Here is a 24930-nt window from a genome sequence, read left to right as displayed (position 1 = left end):
ATTTTTGCTTATATTGTATAATAGGATTAAGAAAAGGGCAATATTTTTTTAAAGAGAATTAAGGGAAGAAAGTCTTCATTTGCTAGTCCTAGTCCAGAATTTCTATAGTACCAGAGATATAAAAAGTAGTGACACTTTCACCAAAATTAGGGTTCTTTTCCCCTTTTAGATTATTTTCCAGGACCTCTGCTGCAAATACCTTTGTCACTCAATGGAAGCATACATCATTTTACACAGTAATTCTCTGCATGGAAAAGCATATTAATACATCTAAGTCCCCTGACAAACACTGCCAAGGAAATACGCTAAAGATTCACAGTGGAAATTTACTGTCTTAAACTGATAGCTTTGCTCTTTTTTCTCATTTAACAATGATCCTTACAGAGGTTGCCACATAATAAATCATTCCTCCAGTTACCTTTTGGAGAGCGCATACACACACAGAGTCCCCAACCCAACCAAGGCCATTACAATACTATAACAAATAACTGAAACAACCCACATGTCATGACGCGAGTAGAAAGTGCTACCTGCCGTGATCTTCAAGAGAAAAACCGTGGATGCTGTAGGGAACACTGCCTGATGAACACACATGAGGTTCCATGAAAAGGATAGGATCAACGACTGGTACAGAACTGGGAAAACGCATCCGGCTGGAAAAAACCTCCTGTTGCTTCTCTGTCCCACACCTCTGAAGTAACCAGCAACAACTTGACACTAAATGTCCCTACTCCACTTATAGGAAAGGTTTGGGAATAAGTTTTCAGTTACCCCACAAGTGAGAGCTATAGTTTTGAAATTCCGCAATGGAATTATAAATGTATTTAAAAGTTATAGGGTTTTAATTTATAGTGTTATAAATAAATGATAGTTGAATTCTATACCTGTTATTTGTTATGAGGCAAAAAAGACCCTTTGGTACACCTTAGAACATTAATCACCATTAAGAATATTCAAAGGGGGGCCGGCGCTGTGGTGTAGCAGGTAAACCCGCTGTCTGCAGTGCTGGCATCCCATATGGGTGCTGGTTCAAGTCCCAGCTGCTCCACTTCTGATCCAGCACTCTGCTAATGGCCTGGAAAAGCAGTAGAAGATGGCCCAGGTCCTTGGGCCCCTGCACCTGCATGGGATACCCAGAAGAAGCTCCTGGCTTCTGGCTTTGGATTGGCACAGCTTCGGCCATTGCTGTCAACTAGGGAGTGAACTATCGGATGGAAGACCTCTCTCTCTCTCTCTCTCTCTGCCTCTCCTTCTCTCTCTGTGCATCTCTTTCAAACAAATAAATAAATCTTTAAAAAACAAAAATAATATTCAAAAGGAAAGAAATGGATTCTATAACTAAACTATCCATCACAGTATCTACCAAAGAAAATATTTGCTGAATGAATACACTATCCACAAGTTATTAAAAACATGTTTAATAATGCTAACTCATATAATCCATATTTCCAGGCAAAGTATATAATTCTATAAGGAAGCTTCAGTTTTATTTACATCCATGGTGCTGATGTTTTCTTATAGTCACTACGTAGCTGAGTTATAAAGCAGAATGTTCAAAGAGAATGACCTGTGCCTCACTTTCAGGAACAATTTGCTTATGAAGCTGAACCTGCTCCAACCCAGGGCTTTGTAGAGGATTTGGGGAAGTGTTACAGATTGAGGCAGTTACATTATACTTTGCTGACTGATAAAAGCTGTAGTATTCAAGTCTATTTTCCCCTGGGTTTTCTGGTGCTGTTAATTTCTGCTTAAACTGAACAACTTTGTAGATGAGAAAAATGATTAAAACACAAGCTAAAATGAAAAAAGCTAGCAAAATGTCAAAAGCCTCATTCAACTTTTCAACTTCTTGTGTACAAATGAGAGATGTTTTTCCCGACATGGAAGCAGCATCAATTGGTAGAGCACTGTTCTTTTCCAAGTTCAAGTTAACAGAAGAAGTAAGTTGTATTTGCACAGGTAACACTGCAGTGGTCTCTAACGGACCACCAAAGGTATTCTCTGGAAAAGATCTACTGGCAGGTGACGTACGAATTTGTTCCCAGAAAGCAACTCTCTCAGTCTCAGTATTTTCCAAATGTTTCCCACTTGTGGTTACTTTACGCCAGGCCATCATTAACGCAGTTGTCTTGTGATGAACGTGACGAAAGTGTACAGCCCCAGCTCCGGATACCTCTGTTGAAGATGTAATGCAGTTTGTAATGTCAGTCCATTTAACGTAATGCAATGCTCTGCCACGCATGGATGGGGGATTCTGACAAAAGATGTTTAGAGCAAAGGCTGAAGACTCCAGCCAGTCTCGAAGGCCCAAAAGGTTGCAGTTACATTCCCAAGGCTTAGAGTTTGCCTGAAGATGAGTCAATGAAGACAATGGCTTAAGGACCCCTGGATGTAAGTCTGCAAGATTATTAAATGACAGATTAAGGATCTTCAAAGATGCTCCCATGTTTTCAAATGTATCATTATCAATGCTGATTATTCCATCTATCTTAAGGGAAACTAAATAACAAACTAAATGTGTCAGAATTTAAATTTTCTAAATCATTATGGCTTAAGATAAAATATTTAAGTTTGTTAATTCCACTAAACCATTCCTAGTAACCTTTCTAATTCTTGAATTTTTCAAGAAGAGAGACTCTAAGTTGATAAGTCCTTTAAACGTAAAGGGCTGTATTGCTTCAATAGGATTATGAGACAAAGAAAATCTTCTAAGATTATTCAGTACTTCAAAAGCATTGTTAGTACTTTTGTTATTACTTTCCAGATACAAACAATCCAGTTTTCCAAGATGCTGAAAGCCTGAGTCTGATATATTCTAAATATTATTGTTTGACAAATCAAGTACATGAAGAGCAACCATCCCAACAAAGGCACTGCTCAAGGGCAGTGAGGTAATTCCTTTGCAGATTTAAGTACTGAATGGAAACTAAATCACTAAACACTCCTCTTGGCACAAAAGATACTAGATTTGTAAATATAAATTATGAAGATTTAAAAGTTCCTTAAATATTCCAGGATCTAGGCATTTATAAAACTATATTCAGATAAAGAAAACATAGATGTCTCATCCGAACAAGGCTTTAGGATACACATATACAATGGCAGAATCATCCAAATACAACGCTACCAGAGAATGAAGTCCTGTTGATTCTTTCAGTTATATGAGATATATTACTTCCAGTCAGATACAGAAAAACTTTACTTTCAGGAAAATTCTTAGGACTGCTTGAAAGGCCTAAATTGTAACATGTTAATCTGTCTCCCAGTGCAGAGCTGGTAAACAGACGGACATCCAAGTTTCTCTTTAAGTGACAGTAATACGACATAACAAGTAACAAGTAGAAGCTGCCACAGACAAGGCAGAGCAAACTGTAATCCACACACAGCTTGTTCTTGAATTCTCTGCTCATATCAGAATCGGCTATAAAAAGATAAGGTAAACTTTAAATGACCAAAAAGTTCTTAAAATGAAAGTTAAATAACATGCAAATGTTTATGTTCTATTTTTATTAAGATCATCCCATAATACATCATAAATCATACTAAAAAATGACTGTTTGGAATATAGTCTCCCATCGCCAACAACTCTGGTTATTAAACCACTGTTTGACAAAAGGATAATTCCTTTAATAAACTGTAAAAGGAAATGTTTGCTAATTTAAAAGATTACAATTTATTATAACAAATTTTCTAGTCATAACAGATATTCTAATGATAACAGTCTTTGTATATAATATGCTCTAGCTACTTACTTAAAGTCAAGTATGAACTACTATTATAATTTATGAAAATATAAATTCATTTCAGAAAACTTAAAGTTCTTTACAAAACTAAATTTTAAGTTACAAGTTCGTATTTAGATCAATAATCTTACCAAGAACAGGAAATTCTTATTATCAGTATTCAGTTGATTCAAGAAAAGGTTTTCTTCTTCAGTCTGAAGAACGACATCTCTAAACTCCACTTCTTTCTGAGGCACTGTTGACCTCCCTCCCCCCGCCCTTTTGTAAGTCACGGTTTTCTCAGGAAACACCACTCTTCACATTGGTTCCTCTACAGTCAGTGTGTAAAACAGAGGTTGCCATGGATACAGGAAACTGAGAGACAGGAAGTAATTTTATCTGTGTTTCAAATGTATCGTTGAAAGACAATCTCAGGAACTCGTTTTTTCACAATGCAGTTAGATTTTTCCTGCTATATACCTCAATGACATACATAATTTTAAATATAAACATTTATAAAATAATATCTAAATTTTTTAGTTATTCACAAGCTAAATATCAATAAGAATCTAGTTACCAAAAACAGGCTGAGTGGAAAGAGCAAGGTTTGAAATAAGAAGCTTCTAAAGTAATATGATTTTAACTAAATCACATGTTTGTTTTATAATTATTTTACATATATGTGATGCATACCTATCTGAATTGGGTTGAACCTTTTAAAACAAAAATATATTTATCTAATGTGATTTTTTAAGGTAAAGACTTAAATGGTTTATATTATATTTAGTCATTAATTCTCTAAAAGGTCAATTACTTAGACTAGTTTTTATTTTTATTAATACCTTGATAATATTTAAAATAGCAGTAGTAATATATAATTTTATACTTTAACTCTTACGATATTAAAGCACCTTTCACTTCAAGACATTTAGATAATATGAATTACTTCCATATCACGTATTTGATATAATACCCCACACAATCAGCACTTTTCCATGACTATAAAAGGTCAGAGCACACATCAGAAAGCAGATCTTTACCAAAATGATTTATGACTCTCACAACTTTCTACTGAGGCTGGCCATTGCTGCTGTTATTTTATGAATAAAGAAACTATAAAACAACGACAAAACACAGAAAATATATCAATTAGGACAAGGGACTAGGTTTCTCAAGATCTTTTTGTTTAATATTTTTTGCTTAGTATTCTCAATAATATACAAAGTGAAAACATCGTTTTAATTGAATCATGGGAGAGTCCAATGAAATCAGAATAAACCGGAAAGGGGGAGAACTACAAGGCAGTAAGAGCAGAACATTAATTAATTTTTTTCCTCTACTCCAGCAGTCTACAAAGAAGACAAAAATACTTACTATTAGATCTTACAAGTAAAAATTTTAGAAAATCACACTAAGGAAAAATAACAATACAATGAATCTCGTTTTTCTCACCTTGTAAAAAGTGAGGCAAATGAAATCATAGTGACTACAATGAAAAGACTAACCTAAACAGTATGCTTAACTCTTAGGTTTATGAGGTAAAAATTACAATTTTCAGGGATGAGCATTTGGCACAGTGGTTAAGTTGCCACTAGAGATGCTTGTACCCCATATTGTTCTAGTTCCTCCACTTCTAACCCAGCTTTCAGCTAACACATAGAATGGCAGGCAGCAGGTAATGGCTCTAGTACTAGTGGAGAAGTAGACTGAGTTCCAGACTCCTAAGAGTCTCCCTAGCCCAGCCATCTGGAGAGTGAACCAGTAGATAGAAGATCTTTCTCCCTTTCAATCAAAATTATAATAAATATGTATTTTTAATTCCAATATTTAACAAAACAAAATTTAGCCTTTCTGTTAGTTGCCAGCTCTTAGAGGCAAATGATGACTAAAAGAGAACACAGACATCAAAGATGCATATTTAGGTAATTAAAATCTTTTCATAAACTTTAAATCCTGTTCACATGTCTTGCTAAATCTTTATATGACCTCCCACGTGTAATCATTCTACCCAATTTGAATTTTGAAATTTTTATTTTGCTCTGAATATGCCAAAATGGTTCTTCATAACCTACTTCTGAATCCTACTAATTTTCATTGCAACTATTCCTGAACACAGCACTCAGCCTCCTAAATGGGCTTCACCCTACCTCTTTGCAGGAAATTGATCCTATGAATATTTTTTTCTCATTCTTATGCTGAATCTCCATTATACTGCTTCTGCCTTAAAAGAGTCAGGTGTTTCACATATCAACATACATTTATTTGCTTGTTCATTCAGATTCTACTATTATAAGAATGAGAATAAATAAGAAAACAATTATTCTATTACCATCTTCCAAATATACAGCATCTGTATCTACTTATCTATATATATCTATTTATCTATCTATCTATGTCTGTCTGTCTGTCTGTCTATCTATCTCCTCTATGTATAAACCACATATAAAGAATGGCTTATAATAACAGTTCTTGATCTTACATGGACCTTTAAAGTTACTTTATCAACTTATAAAATTGAGACAACCAAACCTTGAAATGGAACCTAAAACTGAAATTTAATCTAGTAAATCATTTAAAATGTATCATTTTGCTCAATATAGGAGGTACTTTTAAGGAGGAGCAGCATCCTAATATAGACTATAAGGGAAACATATCTACACAATGGAGAAATCAGATGATGCCTAGACAAGAGTTAACATCATCACTGAGAAGCAGGTAAATGTGATATTCCAAAAAGGACACAACATACTTATGCAATGTAACAATGAGAGATGCACAACTGGAATCTAATCATAAGGAAACACCATCAGACAAATGAGAGATGTTCTATTCTGTTGTGGGTACAAGGGGGTAGAAGGGGATAAACAGACAAAGAGGTAAAAAGAAATGGACAGAGAAAAAAGGATTGTATTCCTTAAAATGTTAGCTGTAAGAGACACAGACTGAGGATATACTACAGAATAAAAGACACAATAAAGACATGACATCTAAAATGCAGTAACAGATCCTACATTGAAATATTGAAAGGTGAATGGCTATGATATATGTGACATACAGGCAAACGGTTCAGAAAATACATGTATCTGACAGAGAATACCCTGGCAAAATTTTAAATTCAAATCACAAGAGGTGATTCAGGATAAAAGTTATGGAATTTCCCACTATCGTTGGGAGGTTTATAGTCATGTCTAAATAAGAATATCATGTGACAGCACTATGACTTTCATATAAAGTTTGTTCATGTACATTATTGTTAGGATATGCCACAATTTCTAAGTTGTCAAGATACTCTGTAAAATAGAAACAAATTATTTTGGTGCTACTGTAGCACAGCAAAACAGGAAATTCCAGGGCAGGTAAGGCCACAACCTGTGGTGCCGGTGCCAGCATCCCACAAGGGCACCAATTTGAGTCCTGGTTGCTCCACTTCTGATCCAGCTCCCTGCTAACATGCTTGGGAAAGCAGCAGAAAGCGGCCCAAGTGCTTGGGCCCCTGCACCCACATGGGAGACCCAGAAGAAGCTCCTGGCTCCTGGCTTCAGATCAGCAGAGCTCTGCCCACTGCAGCCATTTGGGGAGTGAACCAGCAGACAGAAGATCTCTCCCTCTCCCTCCTACTCTCCTTGTCTCTGAAACTCTGCATTTCAAAAAAATAAATATATATATATTTTTTTTAAAAGTAGGAAATTCTCTATTTACTAAACTATCAGCAAGGAAATCTCCTAAGAAATTTCTGGCAACAAATCTACCAATGAAAAACAAAAATAAGCTTGTATGGGTAAGAAACATAGAACTTAACTATGACTATGATTTTAGAGCTTTAAAACTAACATGATGCTTCTAACAGTGCACTGACACTTGGACACTTTCAAGGGAACATAATTTATCAGCCCCTGGAGCAAGACTTTACAAGAACAGTTTTAACTTCTTAGTATCAGTTCCTGTTACACAGTCATTTTGAAAAGCATGCTGTTCTTTCTACAGACAATTTGACGTCCATCCTCACAACTGCTACATGATGACACAATTCTCTGTTGTCTATCAGCATCCTTTTATGTTGTAAAGCACAGCAAGTGAAACCTGCCATGAAACAGGAGGGCTGTTTCTTCTGAAAAAGCCAGTAGAGATACATTAGAAATCGGAGTAGCCTCTTTCCGCTGGTTCCACATGACTGACAACTTCGGAACAGTAACCTCTCCTATGTTCCTGCATGCTATATATTCTGGTTTTGCTGAGAGAGTTTAGTGATTTCACATGGGAACTATATCAGAATTTCCCTCTCCTGCACATCTCTCCTGTTTTGATGGTTCTTATTTCAAGCTTATATTGCCTATTTCTAGTTTATCACAATTCCTAGGTTTTTTTGGACAGGCAGAATAGACAGGGAGAGAGGGGGAGGGGGAGGGGGAGAGAAGAGAGAAGAGAAAAGAGAGAGAAAGGTCTTCCTTCCATTGGTTCACCCCCCAAATGGCTGCTACGGCTGGCGCGCAGTGCCAATCCGAAGCCAGGAACCAGGTGCTTCCTCCTGGTCTCCCATGTAGGTGCAGGGCCCAAGCACTTGGGCCATCCTTCACTGCACTCCCGGCCCACAGCAGAGAGAGCTGGACTGGAAGAGGAGCAACCAGGACAGAATCCGGCACCCCAACCGGGACTAGAACCCAGAGTGCTGGCACTGCAAGCGGAGGATTAGCCTAGTGAGCCGTGGCGCCGGCCTAATTCCTACAGTTTTAAACACAAAAACATAAAGGAAACATAAGAAAGAGAGAATCATCCTTTTTTTGTTTTTTAAAAAAATTTTTTTTTTGACAGGCAGAGTAGACAGTGAGAGAGAGACAGGGAGAAAGGTCTTCCTTTTTGCCGTTGGTTTACCCTCCAATGGCCGTGGCCGGCGCGCTACGGCCAGCGCACTGCACTGATCCGAAGGCAGGAGCCAGGTGCTTCTCCTGGTCTCCCATGGGGTGCAGGGTCCAAGCACTTGGGCCATCCTCCACTGCACTCCCTGGCCACAGCAGAGAGCTGGCCTGGAAGAGGAACAACCAGGACAGAATCCGGCGCCCCAACCGGGACTAGAACCCGGAGTGCTGGCACCGCAAGCGGAGGATTAGCTTAGTGAGCTACGGCGGTGCAGGCCAAGAGAATCATCCTAAAAGACAATTTACTAAGTGCCATGACAGCTTTTTCCAGTAACCAGAGAAAACCTTTGTGAAATGATTTCCTTAACTCAAAAGACATTAAAGTTACATGAATGCAGACTGTATCCAACAAAGGAAGTAGCATATTGAGTTAAAAGTACAGATTTAGGAATCATTGCCAGCATTTTGAGGATATTACTTACCTAATGAACAGATATTGTTGGAAAGAAGTCCTACAATGAAATGGAATGCCCCAAGAAGCAGGGACTTTCTATTAGCAATGCCTTCAGGTAGAAGTGGAATGAACACCCATCACAGATGATGTAGGAGGAAAGTTCACCTCCACAGAAAAACTAATCTAAATCATTTGTAAGGCAACATCCAATAAGCACTAGCACTAAAGACCATCCAATGTGACTACCCTAGGGTGTATCAAAACTACTACAGAAAACAGCCAGAGCGCCACACAAAACTACCAATATCAACCATGATAATCAAATTTGCCACTTGTGTGAAAAATAATTTCAGAACCATGCCTATTTTTGAAGCCGAAAATGAGTAACAGATTTTTGGCACCCAAACTGCTAACTTTTTCATGGCTGGCACTTCCTGCAACTATACTGCTTAGATCTGTCTGGGATCCTATCACTTAGGCTCCATTGTGTGTTGTCAGTCAAGAGAAGCATCCAATCGCCAATGTCCATCTATCAGTGTCTGGTTACAGATCACACAGTTTCTACCATAAGTACAATACAACCACCAAATGATTCAGAAAAATTCCACATATAAAATCACACCAACTCCCAACTTGAAAAAGGAACAGTCAGAACGGGTTAGTAAAGCAGAGATGTCAGGAAAATAAATCAACCAGGTCGATGCCTTTTGCTGGTGCTGAGTCAGATCTAGGCTAAGTTATTGACTGAGACCTTCTCTGCCCCAGAGAGTATTCTCAACATTTCCCAACATTACCTCTTCTTAATTCACACAGCAACCCTGGAATATCCTATTTAACAAACAAGAAAAATGAAACACAAGGAAACTAAGAGTATTTTGTTCTTATATAATTTATGATACAAAGTTCTCTTTTCTTGAGTTTCTCCCTGAAGTTTTTGTTAACTAATGGAACCTGATAAAATTAAACTTGAAAGTGAAACCATGGGCCTTTAATAAGCTATTCCAAAATCTTTTTTAAAATCAACTTTCCAATAACAAAATTATATACATAGTGGGAAACAGTTTTTTTAAAAGTCAACTTGTTTTTAAAGGATTTTAGGGGCTTATCATCTGGGGACAACTGGTTAAGCCAATGCTTGCAATGCTGGCATCCCATATCAAAGGGCTGGTTTGAGTTCTAGCTGCTCTGCTTCCAATCTAGCTCCCTGTTAAAGAGCCCGGGAAAGCAGCAGATAACTCAAGTTCTTGGGACCCTATCAACCATGTGGGAATCCTGAATGGAATTCCTGGCTCCTCATTTTAGACTAGCCCAGACCTAGCCATTGTGGTCATTTGGAGAACGAACGAGCAGATAGAAGATCTCTAACTCTCCTTCTTTCTCTGCCTTTCAAATAAATAAAATAAATCTTTAAAAATACAAATTCAGGGAAAGCGCAATTTAAAAATGTTTGTTTTCTAAAGTATCTTAAAGATAGCTTCTACCCATTTCACAAGAGAAGAAACAAGCTCAGAGCAATTAAGGAAATTAAGAGTTATTTTTAAGGTGTGATACCTTAATCTGGCATCACATTTTTGAAATTGTATATATAAAGGGTCTCAAAAATCTCATGGAAAGTCAAAATTATGGACACACCAGGAACAATGTTAAAATTTTAACACAGAAATAAATTTATTTTTCAATTCCATTTTCCATCAACTTTTTGAAATACCTGTATATAAAAAGGAACTCAAAAACTCAAAACACACACACACACACACACACACACACAAAACCACCAAATAATCCATTCTTAAAATGGGCAAATAACCCAAACAGATATTTGTCAAAAGAGGATACAAAAGTGGCCAACAGGTATATGAACAAATAGGTACATCAACATTACAAGCATCAGGAAAACACAAAACCATAATACAGTATTACTTACCTCAGTTCAAATGGGTATTATCAAAAAGGCAACTGATAAAAATGTTGAGAAGGATATTAAAAAAGGAGACCCCTCATACACTATTAGTAGGATATAAATTATTAGTCATTATGGAAAATAACATGGAGGTTATTTGGAAAATCAGAAATGGGGCCGTTGTTGTGGCGTAGCAGTAGTAGGCCTCTGCCTGCACTGCTTGTTGGCATCCTATATCCTATATGGGTGCCGGTTCAGGATCTGGCTACTCTACTTCTGATCCAGCTCCCTACTAATGTGCTTGGGAAAACAGAAGATGACCCAAGTGCTTGGGCCCCATACCCACATGGGAGACCTGGGAGAAGCTCCAGTCTCCTGGCTTCAGCCTGGCCCAACCCCAGCCATTGTGGCCATTTGGGGCGTGAACCAGTAAGTAGATGGAAGAGCTCTCTCTCTCTCTCTCTCTCTCCTCTCCCTCTCTCCCTCTCTCTCTCCTTCTCCCTCCCCCCCCCCCCCCGGTTGCTCTTCCTTTCAAATAAAAAATAAATAAATCTTTAAAAAAAAAAAAAACAGAAATAGAAATACCATAACAGCTAGAAATTTCACTACAGAATATGTGAGTCCAAAGGAATTGAAATTAGTTAGCTGAAAAGATATCTGCATTCTCATGTGTATTGCTGCACTATTCACACCATCCAAGATATGGAATCAACCTAGATGTCCAATGAATAAAGAAAATGTGGTACACGTACACAGCAGAATATTATTCAGGCATGAGAAATAACAGAATTCTGCTGTTCGTAACAACACAGATGGAACCAGGGGACTTTATGTTAAATGAAATAAGGCAGACACAGAAAGACAAATACTATACATTTCTGCCCACACATGGAAGTTAAAAAGTTGTGGTGTAATGGGTTAAGATGCTGCCTGTCAATGCCAGCATCCCAAATGGGCACTGGTTCGAGTCCCAGCTCCTCCACTTCCAAACCAGCTCTCTGCTACAGCCTGGGAAAGCAATGGAAGATGGCCCAAGTCCCCATGTGGGAAACCTGGAAGAAGCTCCTAGCTTTGGATCAGCCCAGCACTGGGACTTGAAGCCATTCGGGGAGTGAACCAGCAGATGGAAGACCTCTCTCTCTGTCTCTACCTCTCTCTGTCACATTAGAATCTTGAAATTGATAGAGAAAAGGAAAAGAGGAGGACTTTAGTTCTGCTGTTTGTTTCAAGGGTAAACTGGATTTGTTTTGGAAATGAAAATCAAAATGAACTGATTACTTCAAATCCTCAGGAAGGAGGATAAGAGACACTTCATAAGAGACACTTCAAAGTATTTCAAAAGTGTGCTCTCCTTTCCTGGATATTTGGTTTTCAAAGAACTACCTGAAGCATCAAAAAGTTTTATAAATAATTATAATCCTGTAATGAAAAATCACCAAGCCCAAGAATTAACAACTTACTTCCTTTTCAGTAACACTGCTGTGTATACAGATAAAGGCAGTGAATATGCAATGGTGTTATCAACCGGTCATCTTCCTAAACCACCTATTCCTTGTCCACATCTTTTGGTTTCTGTTAAATTATAGATAACAAAATTCAGTTTATGACTATTAACCAGTTCAGAAGTAGGTATCTTGGGGACGGCACTGTGGTGTGGCTATCTGCCATGCTGGCATCCCATGTGGGCCCCAGTTAGATTCCTGGTGCTCCACTTCTGATCCAGCTCCCTGCAAATGTGCCTGGGAAGGTGGCAGAGGATGGCCCAATTTCTTGGGCCCCAGCACAGACCCAGAGGAGGGTCCAGGCTCCTGGCTTTGGTCTGGCCCAACTCCAGCCATTGCAGTCATTTGGAGAGTGAACCAGTGGACAGAAGATCTCTCTCTGTCTTTTCCTCTGACTCTGTAACTCTGCCTTTCGAATAACGTATTTAAAAATTTAAAAAGGTAGGTATCTTAATCAAATTGTGCCTAGGAAGAAAACCAGTCCATAAATTCACAAGAACCGAAATATACGTATACATAGGTTAGCCCCAAAATAAAGCATTTAAAAACTTCTGCAGCAGTTTTTTTTCCAGTTGAATTGAAATTATGAAAACCAGCAATTCAATAAATTGCATTAGAGTACATGCAAAGAAGGAAATCATATGTGATCCAAAGAATACACTTTTGAACTTCTAAGGGCACCTATTCCCTTTGTAAACCACACATTCAAAGGGTGGCTGGGAAACAGAACCTCAACTTCTGAAGTCCTGAAACTTCAAAGTAATTTTACTCATTCATGTTTCTCTAAACAATTTTTCTCTAGTCACTACCCCTTCCTAGAAATTAATGTATAAGAAGGTAATACAAATTAGGTTGAAAACCAGTTCAAGCTGTATCCTGAGGGAAAAAAATGACTACAGAAAGAACATCACTGCAAAACAAAAGTCTTAGACGATGGGTTCCTGAGTGCAGCAGTGCATTTGTTTTGCTCACTCTCAAATCCCGCTGTCTAGCATGCTACAAACATCCACTAAGTATTTGATGAAAAGAGGAAAGGATTCACAAGGGTGCCTTCTGCTACTTGGGTTCTACACTGAGTACACTGTAGGGTATACCATACTAGCTCAGCCAAGGCTGATCCTCGTTTCTCCACTACAAAGAAGTGGAGCAGGCATAGGCATTGTGGCCGAGTGAGTTAAGCCACTGCTTCTGACACTGGCAGTCCATATCTAAGTGCTGGTTCAGTCCGGGCTGTTCCACTTCCAATCCAGTTCCCTACCAATGTACCTGGGAAGCAGCAGATGATGGCTCAATACTTGGGCCCCTGCCACCCAGGTGGGAGACCAGGTGGAACTCTTGGCTCCTTCCTTTAGCCTTGTCCAACCCTTGCTGTGGTACACAACTGGGGAGTGAACCAGCAGATGGAAGACTGACTCTCTCACTGCCAAACAGACCAAAAAAAAAAAATAATAATAATAATAAACATAGTTAGTAATTTAACAAAATGCCAGAAGAAAAAATTGTTTTCCCACAGTCCTTTCAGACTGACTTCTCTTGTCCGGATGGTATACAGAAACAGACACTAACTCAGAGTATAGCTTTTTAGTGGCAACAGGGACAAAGCAACCTCAGCTGGTAACTTAACTTCCAATACCAGCTTAATCTACTAAGAGAAACAAGCCTATTTCTAAAATCAAATATTTGCAGTGTTTAGAAATTTGCTGTTTGAAACTATCCATCATTCAAATCTACTCCATGAGAAAAGGTAATTCATAATTTAGACTCTGATTAAACTCTTTAGAAACAATCCTATCACTTCTCAGCTTTTTGGCTAAGATCAAGTGTACGAACAATTAGTCTCAAACTGAGTCATCTACTTTTTTAGACAGATAATAAATGTGAACACATGTGTTCACCACGGAGCTTTCATTCCAAAATTAATTATCATTATAATGGAAACAGTAAATGACTCAAAGATTTTCAGCATTTACTGAATGCTTATTTGTATATTCTGGGGTTATTATTTTATTTAATGATAGTACTATAGAATGCTATAAATTGTTTACTATTCATTTTGAATAAATATATTGAGAAACTAAGTGACTTTCCAAGTGTTTTCAACAAAAAGCCAATTCCAAATCCCATAACACATATCTAATTTTATAAAAATATATTTAATGCTGAAATCACTAACAAATTTAAACAATATATCATTTACAAAGTAAATTCACATAATTTTATTCCCTAAAGTTTTTGGAAATATTATTAAGTTAGGTGTCTAAAATTTACATACAAAATAAATTTAGCAAATTAAAAACTCTTCATGTTAGGCCAATCTAAGAACTCTATTTGCAACACTATCACAAGAATCAGACTGTACACAAAAACTCCCCTCTTAAGCATAGTTACATTATTATATGTAAGCATGTTTTTTATAGTGTGCTAGTGTGGCACAACTGAAAAATTATCTATTTACCCCAAAAGGTACCTTAAAGAGTAACCATAAAGTATGCTATACTTCCAACCAGGACTGGCTTATTTTTTTAGTTACACACATTATTTTGTTTTCCATTAGTAAAAGTACTTTATTTCCCCTTTGTATTTGCTTTATATCTTGCTTTATAAAGTTATGAAGTTCACAGATTTATACCAAAATGTAAGAAGACTAGGCTATTTGTTTATAAACATTTTTAAAGTCATCTCATTTTGTTCTTCTCATCCATATTCAAATATAAAAATGAGAAACCAAGGGTGCTGGAGCAGCTCTAGGGCATAAGATCTTCAACAGCCCTTCCTCCGACCTCCTCCTTCCCCCATTCACATGGGCTACGATCCTGAATTCAGAGAAAATCTGTGGAGCTTTAATCACCACATGACCCAGCAGGGCCACATACTGGGTGCTGGAGGTGAGAGGCTAGTTACACACATTCTTTCAAGTACAGAAACCAAAAATGTATTTGGAAAGAAGAAAAAATTGCTAGCTATTACAGTGTGGTTATGCATTAAAGTAATTCAAATGTTCACAAACTTACTACGTGATAGGGACCCTGTGCCAAGAAAACAAAGATAGTTAATAATCATGTCTTTTTATTTTCTGAATTCTGATGCTTTGACATTGTGACCTTATTGGCCCTGGAGAGACTACAGCTTCCAAGGCTAGCCAATTCCTAGAGACCCTTCTGTAAGGACACCTTTCACATGCAAATCAATCCATTTAAAACCCCTCCCTCAACCACTACCATTATCTTATACTCTGGGCCACTGGGCTGCCAACTCTCAGCTCTAATTGCCCTAGAGTCAGGTACCAGACAACTTCTGACACCCCCAGTACCCTAGAGACCTCTGATATTATTCAAACTATCCAATACCAAGCCTGTCTTCTTGGGGATCACCCAGTCCTTTCTACTGAAACCACAATAAACACTCTGCTCATGGGGCTAGCGTAGTGGCACAGTGGGTTAAGCTGCCACCTGCAGCACTGGCACCCCACATGGGCACAGGTTAGAGTTCCGGTTGCTCCATTTCCAATCTAGCTCCCTGTAATGCACCTGAGAAAGCAGCGAAAGATGGCCCAAGTGCTTGGACTCCTACACCCACATGGGAGACCAGGATGAAGTTCCCAGCTCCTGGTTTTGGCCTCGTCCAGCCCTGGCCATCGTGGCCATTTGGGGAGTGAACCACTAGATGAAAGATTCTCTCTCTGCCTCTCCCTCTCTCTGTAACTCTGCCTTTCAAATAAAAAAAAAAAAATCTTAAAAAAAATAAACCTGCTCAATCACCTTCCCCCACTACCACCTTTCTCCTTCAACCCCCTGACTGACCCTGTTGCTTTCCCATGTGTCAGTGAGGAATGGGGTAGTGTGGAGTGTCCCCTCCTCTTGGGACTGTAAGGAACAAATTACTGTTCTGTTGACCACCCCATACCTGATAATAATAAAATCTACATTTAGAAACATTCAGGAGTTACCTATTGAGACATTAATGGTAATATCTACTTAACAAAAAAACGAATAAGTGAAGAATGAATATTGGCAGCAAACAAGAAAACACTATATCAAACATTAAAGAACTGAATCTTAGCATTAAAAAAAGTTTAATGACTTTTTTAGATTCACAATAAAATCAAATGACAGGTAGAGAAGCTTTCCAAACATCCTCTGCCTCTACACAGGCACAGTTTCACGGTACTGATGAACCTACACTGACATATCCCCCAGCGTCCACAGTTTCCATCAGGGGTCACTCTAGGTGTTGTACTGTCTTTAGGTTTGGACAAATGTAAAATAACATGTACCCACTGCTGGGGCTCAGAAAACAATATGGTGTTTTTGGCATGCTGAGCTATTTTATCCAAAGGAAATGAAAAGCTCTTAAAAGCAGTAGCACAATCAAGGTTCCCGTGTCCTTCTCTCGTCTCCCCCATCTGCCCACTCCCAGCACAGGGAGAGTCTTCTGCAAAGTTTCTGTATCTGCCTGAAGTCCTGGCTGTCAAACAACTATGTCTATTGCCTCATCTGTGCTTCCATGAACTAAACTCCTATCACAAGAGAGCAAAGTCTGTCAACACACCTGAACAGACACCACTGTTGACTATTTAGATCCTAAAGAGAATCAGTCACAAATCATTGTCCATTCTGCAGGCCAAATACTTGGTCTTAGCTCACTGTATTCTTTCAGCCCACTGAGTTTTCTTAATAATCTTTGACTACTCCCCTAAAACCGGTCTGTATTCCTCAGCCTCCTCTTCCCCCACAGAAAAAGAGGTAAGCTCTGTATATGGCTGTGCTGATCAGTATCACACTGTGTGATTTTTGCCCCATGCTGCCCTTTCTTACATGTTAATAAATTGGAATGTCTTTTCTGCAACTAATCTGCCTTTGGTGGTCTGTTCCTGTGAACGTGGAGAGGGCAGAGAGGAAGCTTCCCTTTACCCCTACACCAGCAGCAAGGCGAGGCACAGTGGTTTCACTGCCTTCAGAATCCTCTTGAACGCTGACATGTTTAATATGAAACCATGGGTGACCCCCTGAGACTGCCTGCCTAGCCCATGCAGTTAGCCTGATTGCTGGCAGGAGGCGGGAGCCCCAAGCACGTTTCCCCCCAGCACCGCCCTTCGGTCAATCGGGTAAACTGCTCCATGGTGTAGCCCAGGCCCACCTGGAAAGCTATGCTTTCCAGTATGGAAATATGTATGCTAAAACGTGACATTCAAGCTAACTGGGGAAGCATAGCGGCGCCAATATCGGCTCTATCCTATGGAATTAGTGTTGCCTTGAATTAGCTAAACCCCTTCTGCCTGCCCTTTGCCCTTTCTGCATTACATTTTTTTTTTTTTTTTTTTTTTTTACAGGCAGAGTGGACAGTGAGAGAGAGAGAGAGAGAGAAAGGTCTTCCTTTGCCGTTGGTTCACCCTCCAATGGCCGCCATGCTGATCCGATGGCAGGAGCCAGGTACTTCTCCTGGTCTCCCACGGGGTGCAGGGCCCAAGCACTGGGCCAACCTCCACTGCACTCCCTGGCCACAGCAGAGAGCTGGCCTGGAAGAGGGGCAACCGGGACAGAATCCAGCGCCCTGACCGGGACTAGAACTCGGTGTGCCGGCACCGCAAAGCGGAGGATTAGCCTAGTGAGCTACGGCACCGGCCTCTGCATTACCTTTTAAAAGGTGTGCTGGGTCCGACGCCGTGGCACAGTAGGTTAATCCTCCGCCTGTGGCACCGGCATCCCATATGGACACCAGTTCTAGTACCGGCTGCTCCTCTTCCAATCCAGCTCTCTGCTGTGGCCTGGGAAAGCAGCAGAAAATGGCCCAAGTGCTTGGGTCCCTGCACCCACATGAAAGACCAGGAAGAAGCTCCTGGCTTTGGATCGGCGCAGCTCTCCGGCCATTGTGGCCATTTGGGGAGTAAACCAACAGAAAGGAAGACCTGTCTCTTCCTCTCACTGTCTGTAACTCTACCTCTCAAATAAAATCTCTTATGGGTCCAGCACTGTGGCTTAGCAGGTGAAGCCACCTGCAGTGCCAGCATCCCATGTGGGCTCCAGTTCGAGTCCCAGCTGCATCACTTCCGATCCAGCTCTCTGCTGTGGCCTGGGAAAGCAGTGGAGGATGGCCCTTGCACCAGCGTGGGGGACCCGGAGGAGGCTCCTGGCTTTAGATAGGCACAGCTCTGGCTGTTGTGGCCAATTGGGGAGTGAGCCAGTGGATGGAACACCTGTCCTTCTCTCTCTGTATAACTCTTTCAAATAAATAAATCTTAAAAAAAAAAAAAAAGTGTGCTTGCTCATGAATAAAGCAAACATGTTCACCGAAATTTTTCTCAGAACCTTTGCCCCACCCATGCCGACAACACGCAGACCCCACACCCCACCCATGCCGACAACATGTGGACCCTGCGAGTTGGGCCTGCATGTAACAAGCGGGGCAGCAGCAAAACAGATTGTTAAATTTCACCCCATGACAAGAAGTAATTTATCTGTTAACAGCTTGGTTACAGGGAAAATAGCAATTGCATAATTCCTCTCTAAGCACAAAACAGGCCTCTCTCCTGGCCCTGGCTTCCGAAAGTCTGTGACGGACTCTCCGTCTAGCCCTGCAGCCTTGCTGCTCCCACGTGCCCCTGCTCCAGGCCTCGCTCTGTTTCCTGCGGGTGCCCTGATCCCTCCCCCCGCAGGACCCTGGGTGTTCTTGGAAAGTGTAGTTTCATTCCACAGCTTCACCAGAGTTTCCACTCTCCCTCATTTCCTCAGGGAAGTCTGGACCTCCCAGCCTGTGTTAATCCCCTACTTGGTATCTGGTTAACACTGGTGGCACATGTTAACACTTCTATTCTGAATGTCTATAGGCTGTGCCTATGTCTGAGTTGCAGCTCCACTCCTGGTTCCAGCTTCCTACTAATGTGTACTCCAGGAGGTGACAGGAGGTGATGGGTACCTGGGTGCCTTCCACCCATGTGGGAGACCCAGCTTGAATTCTAGTCTCCTGGCTTCTGAATGGCCCAGTCCCGTCATTTGGGAAGTGAACTAACAGATGGAAGACCTCTATCTGTCTGAATCTCTCTCTCCCTCTGCCTTTCAACAAATGAGAAAAAAAAAATTTTTTTTAAAGATTTATTTATTTGAAAGTTAAAGTTACCCAGAGAGAGGAGAGGCAAAGAGAGAGAGGTCTTCCATGCGATGGTTCACTCCCTAATTGACCACAACGTCCGGAAGCCAGGGGCCAGGAGCTTCTTCCGGGTCTCCCACATGGGTGCAGGGGTCCAGGCACTTGGGCCATCTTCTACTACTTTCCCAGGTCATAGCAAAGAGTTGGATCAGAAGAGGAGCAGCCAGGACTAGAACCAGTGCCCATATGGGATGCCGGCGCTTCAGGCCAGGGCATTAACCTGCTGCGCCATAGCACCAGCCCCAGAAAAAATAAATTTTTAAATATTATATTTTGAAAACCTTTCGGCAAATTTAGAATGATCTCACACTGTAATATTAAAATAATTTAATACAGTAGATGTTCACGAATGAATGAAAATGCTGAACAAAATAGCAAACTTTATACACTCCTAATGCTAGTAATGTAAACATTGTTGTCCAGAAACCAGTGGGAGAGAACACATGGGCAAACAGTGGTTAGAAAGTCAGGTCAGGAAATGGACAATTAGTGAAAAAAGATTCCTTAGAACATATGTGGTTAAGATGTTTTTAAATTAATGAAGAAGTATACAGATACTCAACATATCTGAAAATGTACTGAATTAAAAATGAATACATGGGCAAAGAGAAACCAAAGGTTTCAGAATTATGACTACATTATATGGGTCAAAAGAAAGGAGTAAAATAAGAACAGCTAACCCCAAGTATGCAGTTTCACTTTATATAAGGAAACTCAGGTAAGCTTACAACAACTGCATTAGGACAATACAATTAAATCCCCCATCCTAAAAACAAGGAAATTTAGGTGCAGAGGAGTTAAATAACTAGGCTCAGTCAACAGCAAGCGATTGATGGCTCTTGGATCGGGGTGGGGTTCTAAAATCTATAGTCCACCAAATTTCTGAACCAGAAGTAATGGTTTAATGGAAAAGAGAATTTGGTGGTTTCCCAAATGGTCATTCTCCAGATTAGTGATTCTAAAGTGTGGACAATGTGACCTGAGGGATGTCTCCTGGCAATGTCTGATGACATTTTTGATGGCTGTGATTTGAAGCGGGAAGGGAGCAGTGGGTAGATGGCAGGGACGCTGCTAAAGATCCTACAATGCACAAAACAGCCCCACAACAAATAATCATCTGCTCAAAACATCACTAATGCTATGGGTGAAAAACCCTGTTTAAGAAGAGTGGATTTAATTCCACATTTTAAAATCCATTAAAATCAAAGGGGAAAAAATGATGTTTCCCATTTTAGCCTGATTTTAAAAATCATCAATATTATTCTTTAGACTGGCTTATTTTAGGAAAAGGAAATGGCATAGCACAAAATCTGTAGTTAAGGAAAAGAAAGATTACAAATGGGCAACAATCAAACTGTTAACCTGAATATCAACATTCCTTTGCACTAAAGCATATGACTATAAATCCTACTAAATTATAAGCCAAAGACAATGTGGCAAATTGCTACTATGATTCAGTGTGATTAAAGTTTTACTTCAAGTTGTTATATTTTCTGTATTACTCAATGTTTTGATAGTCACTAGCTTATTAAGGATATTACAAAGTTAAATCATTATTCTGTAAAATTCTACCCCTACATTATTCAAGACTTTGTTTCTTTAATAACATGAGCTCACTACTAATGCCTGTAATAATTGCCAATTCTTCATTTTAACAACAAAAATAAAATACAGTTGTCCTGTCTCAAAGATATTAGTTCTCAACTTTCAAATTTTAATTTTTAAGGAAATTTTAAGTCTTAATAAAGTCCTACCCCTCAATTTATGTGGGCTGAAATAAGCCTCAGTCTAAGAATTAGCTTTTCCAATGGAATTCAACTATTAAATTTCCTTAACTTATATGCCAAAAATATTTTTGGAACAACCACATACTTGCATAAAATTAGGTATCAAAGCAAACAGTATTCTCATGAAAAAGTATGCTTCTGATACAAATAGACACCTTGCTGTATTTCTGAACCTACGCCACTGCAAGCTTTCTCTCAGTAATCTCGGTACGAGAACAAAACTCTAATACACTTTATTAACGTCAATATTCTTCCTACTCACTAATTTACCTAACAAATGTTTACAGAGTGCTGACCTCTACGAAGGACTGGGTTCTTTAACATTTTGATATTAAAAGTCTGAAAAATTCTCAAGTCATTGTTTTCCCATAAGAGAAACCCCATAATGAATTAAAATATGATAGTTTAAATCTGGTTTCCAAAAGTAAGTAAAATACCACCCAGTTTCATGGGAAGGAAATGTGTTGATGTGTGTCCACCTAGGAAGCAGAATAACCTGGTAGTTAGTAGAGAAAATACTGGCAGTGAGCTAGCTGCCTAGGTTCAAATGTCATGCCACTTGCTACATATCTGACATTTAAAATGTTATTTAGCATTTTTAAGCACTTGTTTGCTCTGTAAGAAGGCAATAATCCTGCCTATACATCATGGAACTATTAGAGGATTAAATGAGACATGAACAGAATGTACGTAGCAGAGTGCACGGCATATTGGATTTATTATTTACTACTACAGTGCTAGGACAAAATAATAACCTATGTTCTTAATCTAAATTATCCAATGATATAAATAATTCATAAAGAAAAGCAGATTTCTTTCTTTTTTTTTTTTTTTTTTTGGACAGGCAGAGTGGACAGTGAGAGAGAGAGAGACAGAGAGAAACGTCTTCTTTGCCGTTGGTTCACCCTCCAATGGCCGCCGCGGCCAGCGCATCACGCTGATCCAAAGCCAGGAGCCAGGTGCTTCTCCCGGTCTCCCATGGGGTGCAGGGCCCAAGCACTTGGGCCATCTTCCACTGCACTCCCTGGCCACAGCAGAGAGCTGGCCTGGAAGAGGGGCAACCGGGACAGAATCCGGCTCCCTGACTGGGACTAGAACCCGGTGTGTTGGCGCCACAGGCGGAGGATTAGCCTAGTGAGCCACGGCGCCGGCCAGAAAAGCAGATTTTTAAAACAAATTGGACTTCACTAATTTATCACTAGGACATACATGTTCTACAAATTCCTCAAGACACAGAAATGTAATATATTATCAGTATTCTTCTCACACAGTATCAAGTCTTCAGGCCTGCTTTTAAAATCAAAAGTAGGAAAAAAACAAAATAGACTGGCAGAATGGCTCTGACAGAAGAAGGAAGGCAAAAGAAGGGCTGTTACACCACTAACGGGTAGCAACCCAAGAAAATACCACCAACATTTAGGAGCTCATTCACGGAGTGGGCTTTGAAAATGTCCGTGAGGAACTCAAAGAAATCTGTCAATCTGCCGTGCAGCAGATGGGGACCCCAGATGTGCACAAGGACACCAGGCTCAAGAAACCACTCCAGAGAAAAAAGCAACGTCCCACATTGTGTCTGTGTATGGTTGTCCATGAAACATAGTAAGGATGAAGAAGCACTACACAAGCTCTCTCTATTGGTTACTTACATACCTTTCACCACTTTCAAAAAATCTACAGTTAGTATGTATGAGAACTAATAATTGTCAAAGTTACAAAACCAAGGTATTTAAAAAAAAATAAAGCTTGTAATGCCAAATTCCACAAAGGATAACAACAACAATGCATTCTTCTGTAAATGTCCAAATCAAAGCATTTTGTACTTGTTTAAGGAAACAAGAATTTCAAGTATAATATGTTCATCTATGTATTGAGAAAAAAATTACCTTGCAAACTTCCTTAGAGACAAGTCAAAATAAAAAAGAATATCATTTATTAATACTATTTAATTATCATACTTTATATTTTGAAGTGTTATTGATTTTAAATATTAGATATTTAATATACCTGTATAAAAGGAGCCTAAAATAAGTGTACTAAAATCTGGTGATCATAAAATGGAAATCTAGACAAAAACAGGAAATGAATAATAAATCAAATTAAACTGGAGCCCAAAAACTAAAGAGTAAATCTCCCATTTATGCCTTTCTAGATCTGGACCAACACTTGCCATATCAGTGTCTGCTAACACTACCACTCATACACAAAAAAGCAACACTGATGGCCAAAAACAATGTTAACCTTGATGCTTCAAAGAAATCAAGCTAAGAAAACGTTTCCTTACCTGTTATCAGATGGCAGGAGAGACAGCAAAGCCAAAGCTGAAAGTTTCCTTCTTTCGGGCTGGGTAATGTTGTCCATTCGATCCACCCACATTTCAATCATGTTTCCCAAAAGCTGGTCCATCTAAAAAAGATGAGGGGTTTCAAAATATTTGAAATACTATTTATTGATGACAAGTACTGTTAAAAGCCAAAATTTCCTGTCATGGCTAAAGTTCAATTCCACCAAACCACAAAACTAGCATACCTGAATTTAGGCTAAGTCTTCAGCTCATAAGAGTTAATTTGAGCAAAACCAGAAATTGACTACAATGAATCTTTTTTTTTAATTTTTTTTTTTTATTTTTTGATAGGCAGAGTGGACAGTGAGAGAGAGAGAGACAGAGAGAAACGTCTTCCTTTGCCGTTGGTTCACCCTCCAATGGCTGCTGCGGCTGGCGCGCTGCGCTGATCCAAAGCCAGGAGCCAGGTACTTATCCTGGTCTCCCATGGGGTGCAGGGCCCAAGCACTTGGGCCATCCTCCACTGCACTCCCTGGCCATAGCAGAGAGCTGGCCTGGAAGAGGGGCAACCGGGACAGAATCCGGCACCCCGACCGGGACTAGAACCCGGTGTGCCGGCGCCACAAGGCAGAGGATTACCCTAGTAAGCCGTGGCACTGGCCTACAATTAACCTTGACAGGTAAGTAGATTTATTCAAAAGCTGTATATAAAATATGAGTGATTTTTTTAAAGATTTTATTTACTTATTTGAGATGCAGAGTTACAGAGGGAGGGAAGAGACAAAGAAAGGTCTTCCATCCACTGGTTCACTCCCCAGATGGCTATAATGGTTGGAGCTAAGTTGATCTGAAGGCAGGAGCCAGGAGGTTCTTCTGAGTCTCCCACATGGGTGCAGGGGCCCAATTATTTGGGCCATCTTCTACTGCTTTCCCACGCCATAGCAGAGAGCTGGATCAGAAGTGGAACAGCAGGGACCTGAACCGGTGCCCATATAGGATTCCGGTGCCAAAGGCAGAGACTTAGCCCACTACACCACAGCACAGCCCTAATGAGTGATTTTGGTAACTTCATTTATACACCAATCAATATTCTCTTCCTGGTACACTGAAAAAGTTCATGCGTTATTCAAAACTGTCAATTTGTACTTATAGTTTATTTATTAAATTATAGATTATTACTGATAAATGTTCTAAAATTTCCTGGATTGATTTGCTGCTATGCTCAGAATAAAGGTGAGGTTGTGACCTCAACCTGCAGAATTTCAAAGGAAAACAAGTGAATAATTTC

At 39.6% G+C, this 24930-nt stretch overlaps 2 protein-coding genes across 4 annotated transcripts in view; both read right to left on the bottom strand.

Annotated features, from left to right (window-relative positions):
- IPO11 (importin 11) overlaps positions 1 to 24930 on the bottom strand; it is a 217450-nt gene that overhangs the window by 42488 nt on the left and 150032 nt on the right. For 2 of the 3 annotated variants that reach the window (XM_051853725.2, XM_070056753.1), the window contains one exon: positions 23643 to 23764. In XM_051853725.2, the coding sequence (XP_051709685.1) occupies positions 23643 to 23764 (122 nt within the window). Of the gene's footprint in view, positions 1 to 1402; positions 2398 to 23642; positions 23765 to 24930 lie in introns of those variants that run through there. The other variant, XM_051853724.2, reaches the window with a different exon arrangement.
- On the bottom strand, positions 1403 to 2242 carry LRRC70 (leucine rich repeat containing 70). The gene has a single exon (XM_051853735.2). The coding sequence runs from the start codon at positions 2240 to 2242 to the stop codon at positions 1538 to 1540; it is 705 nt and encodes a 234-aa protein (XP_051709695.2). The 3' UTR covers positions 1403 to 1537.

Source organism: Oryctolagus cuniculus, chromosome 14, assembly GCF_964237555.1.
Source record: "Oryctolagus cuniculus chromosome 14, mOryCun1.1, whole genome shotgun sequence".
Taxonomy (NCBI): domain Eukaryota; kingdom Metazoa; phylum Chordata; class Mammalia; order Lagomorpha; family Leporidae; genus Oryctolagus; species Oryctolagus cuniculus.
This window is presented reverse-complemented; position numbering and strand designations above follow the sequence as displayed.

Coding starts and splice junctions, on each gene's coding strand:
- LRRC70 (XM_051853735.2), bottom strand. CDS start 2,242: ATGCGTGGCAGAGCATTGCATTACGTTAAATGGACTGACATTACAAAC.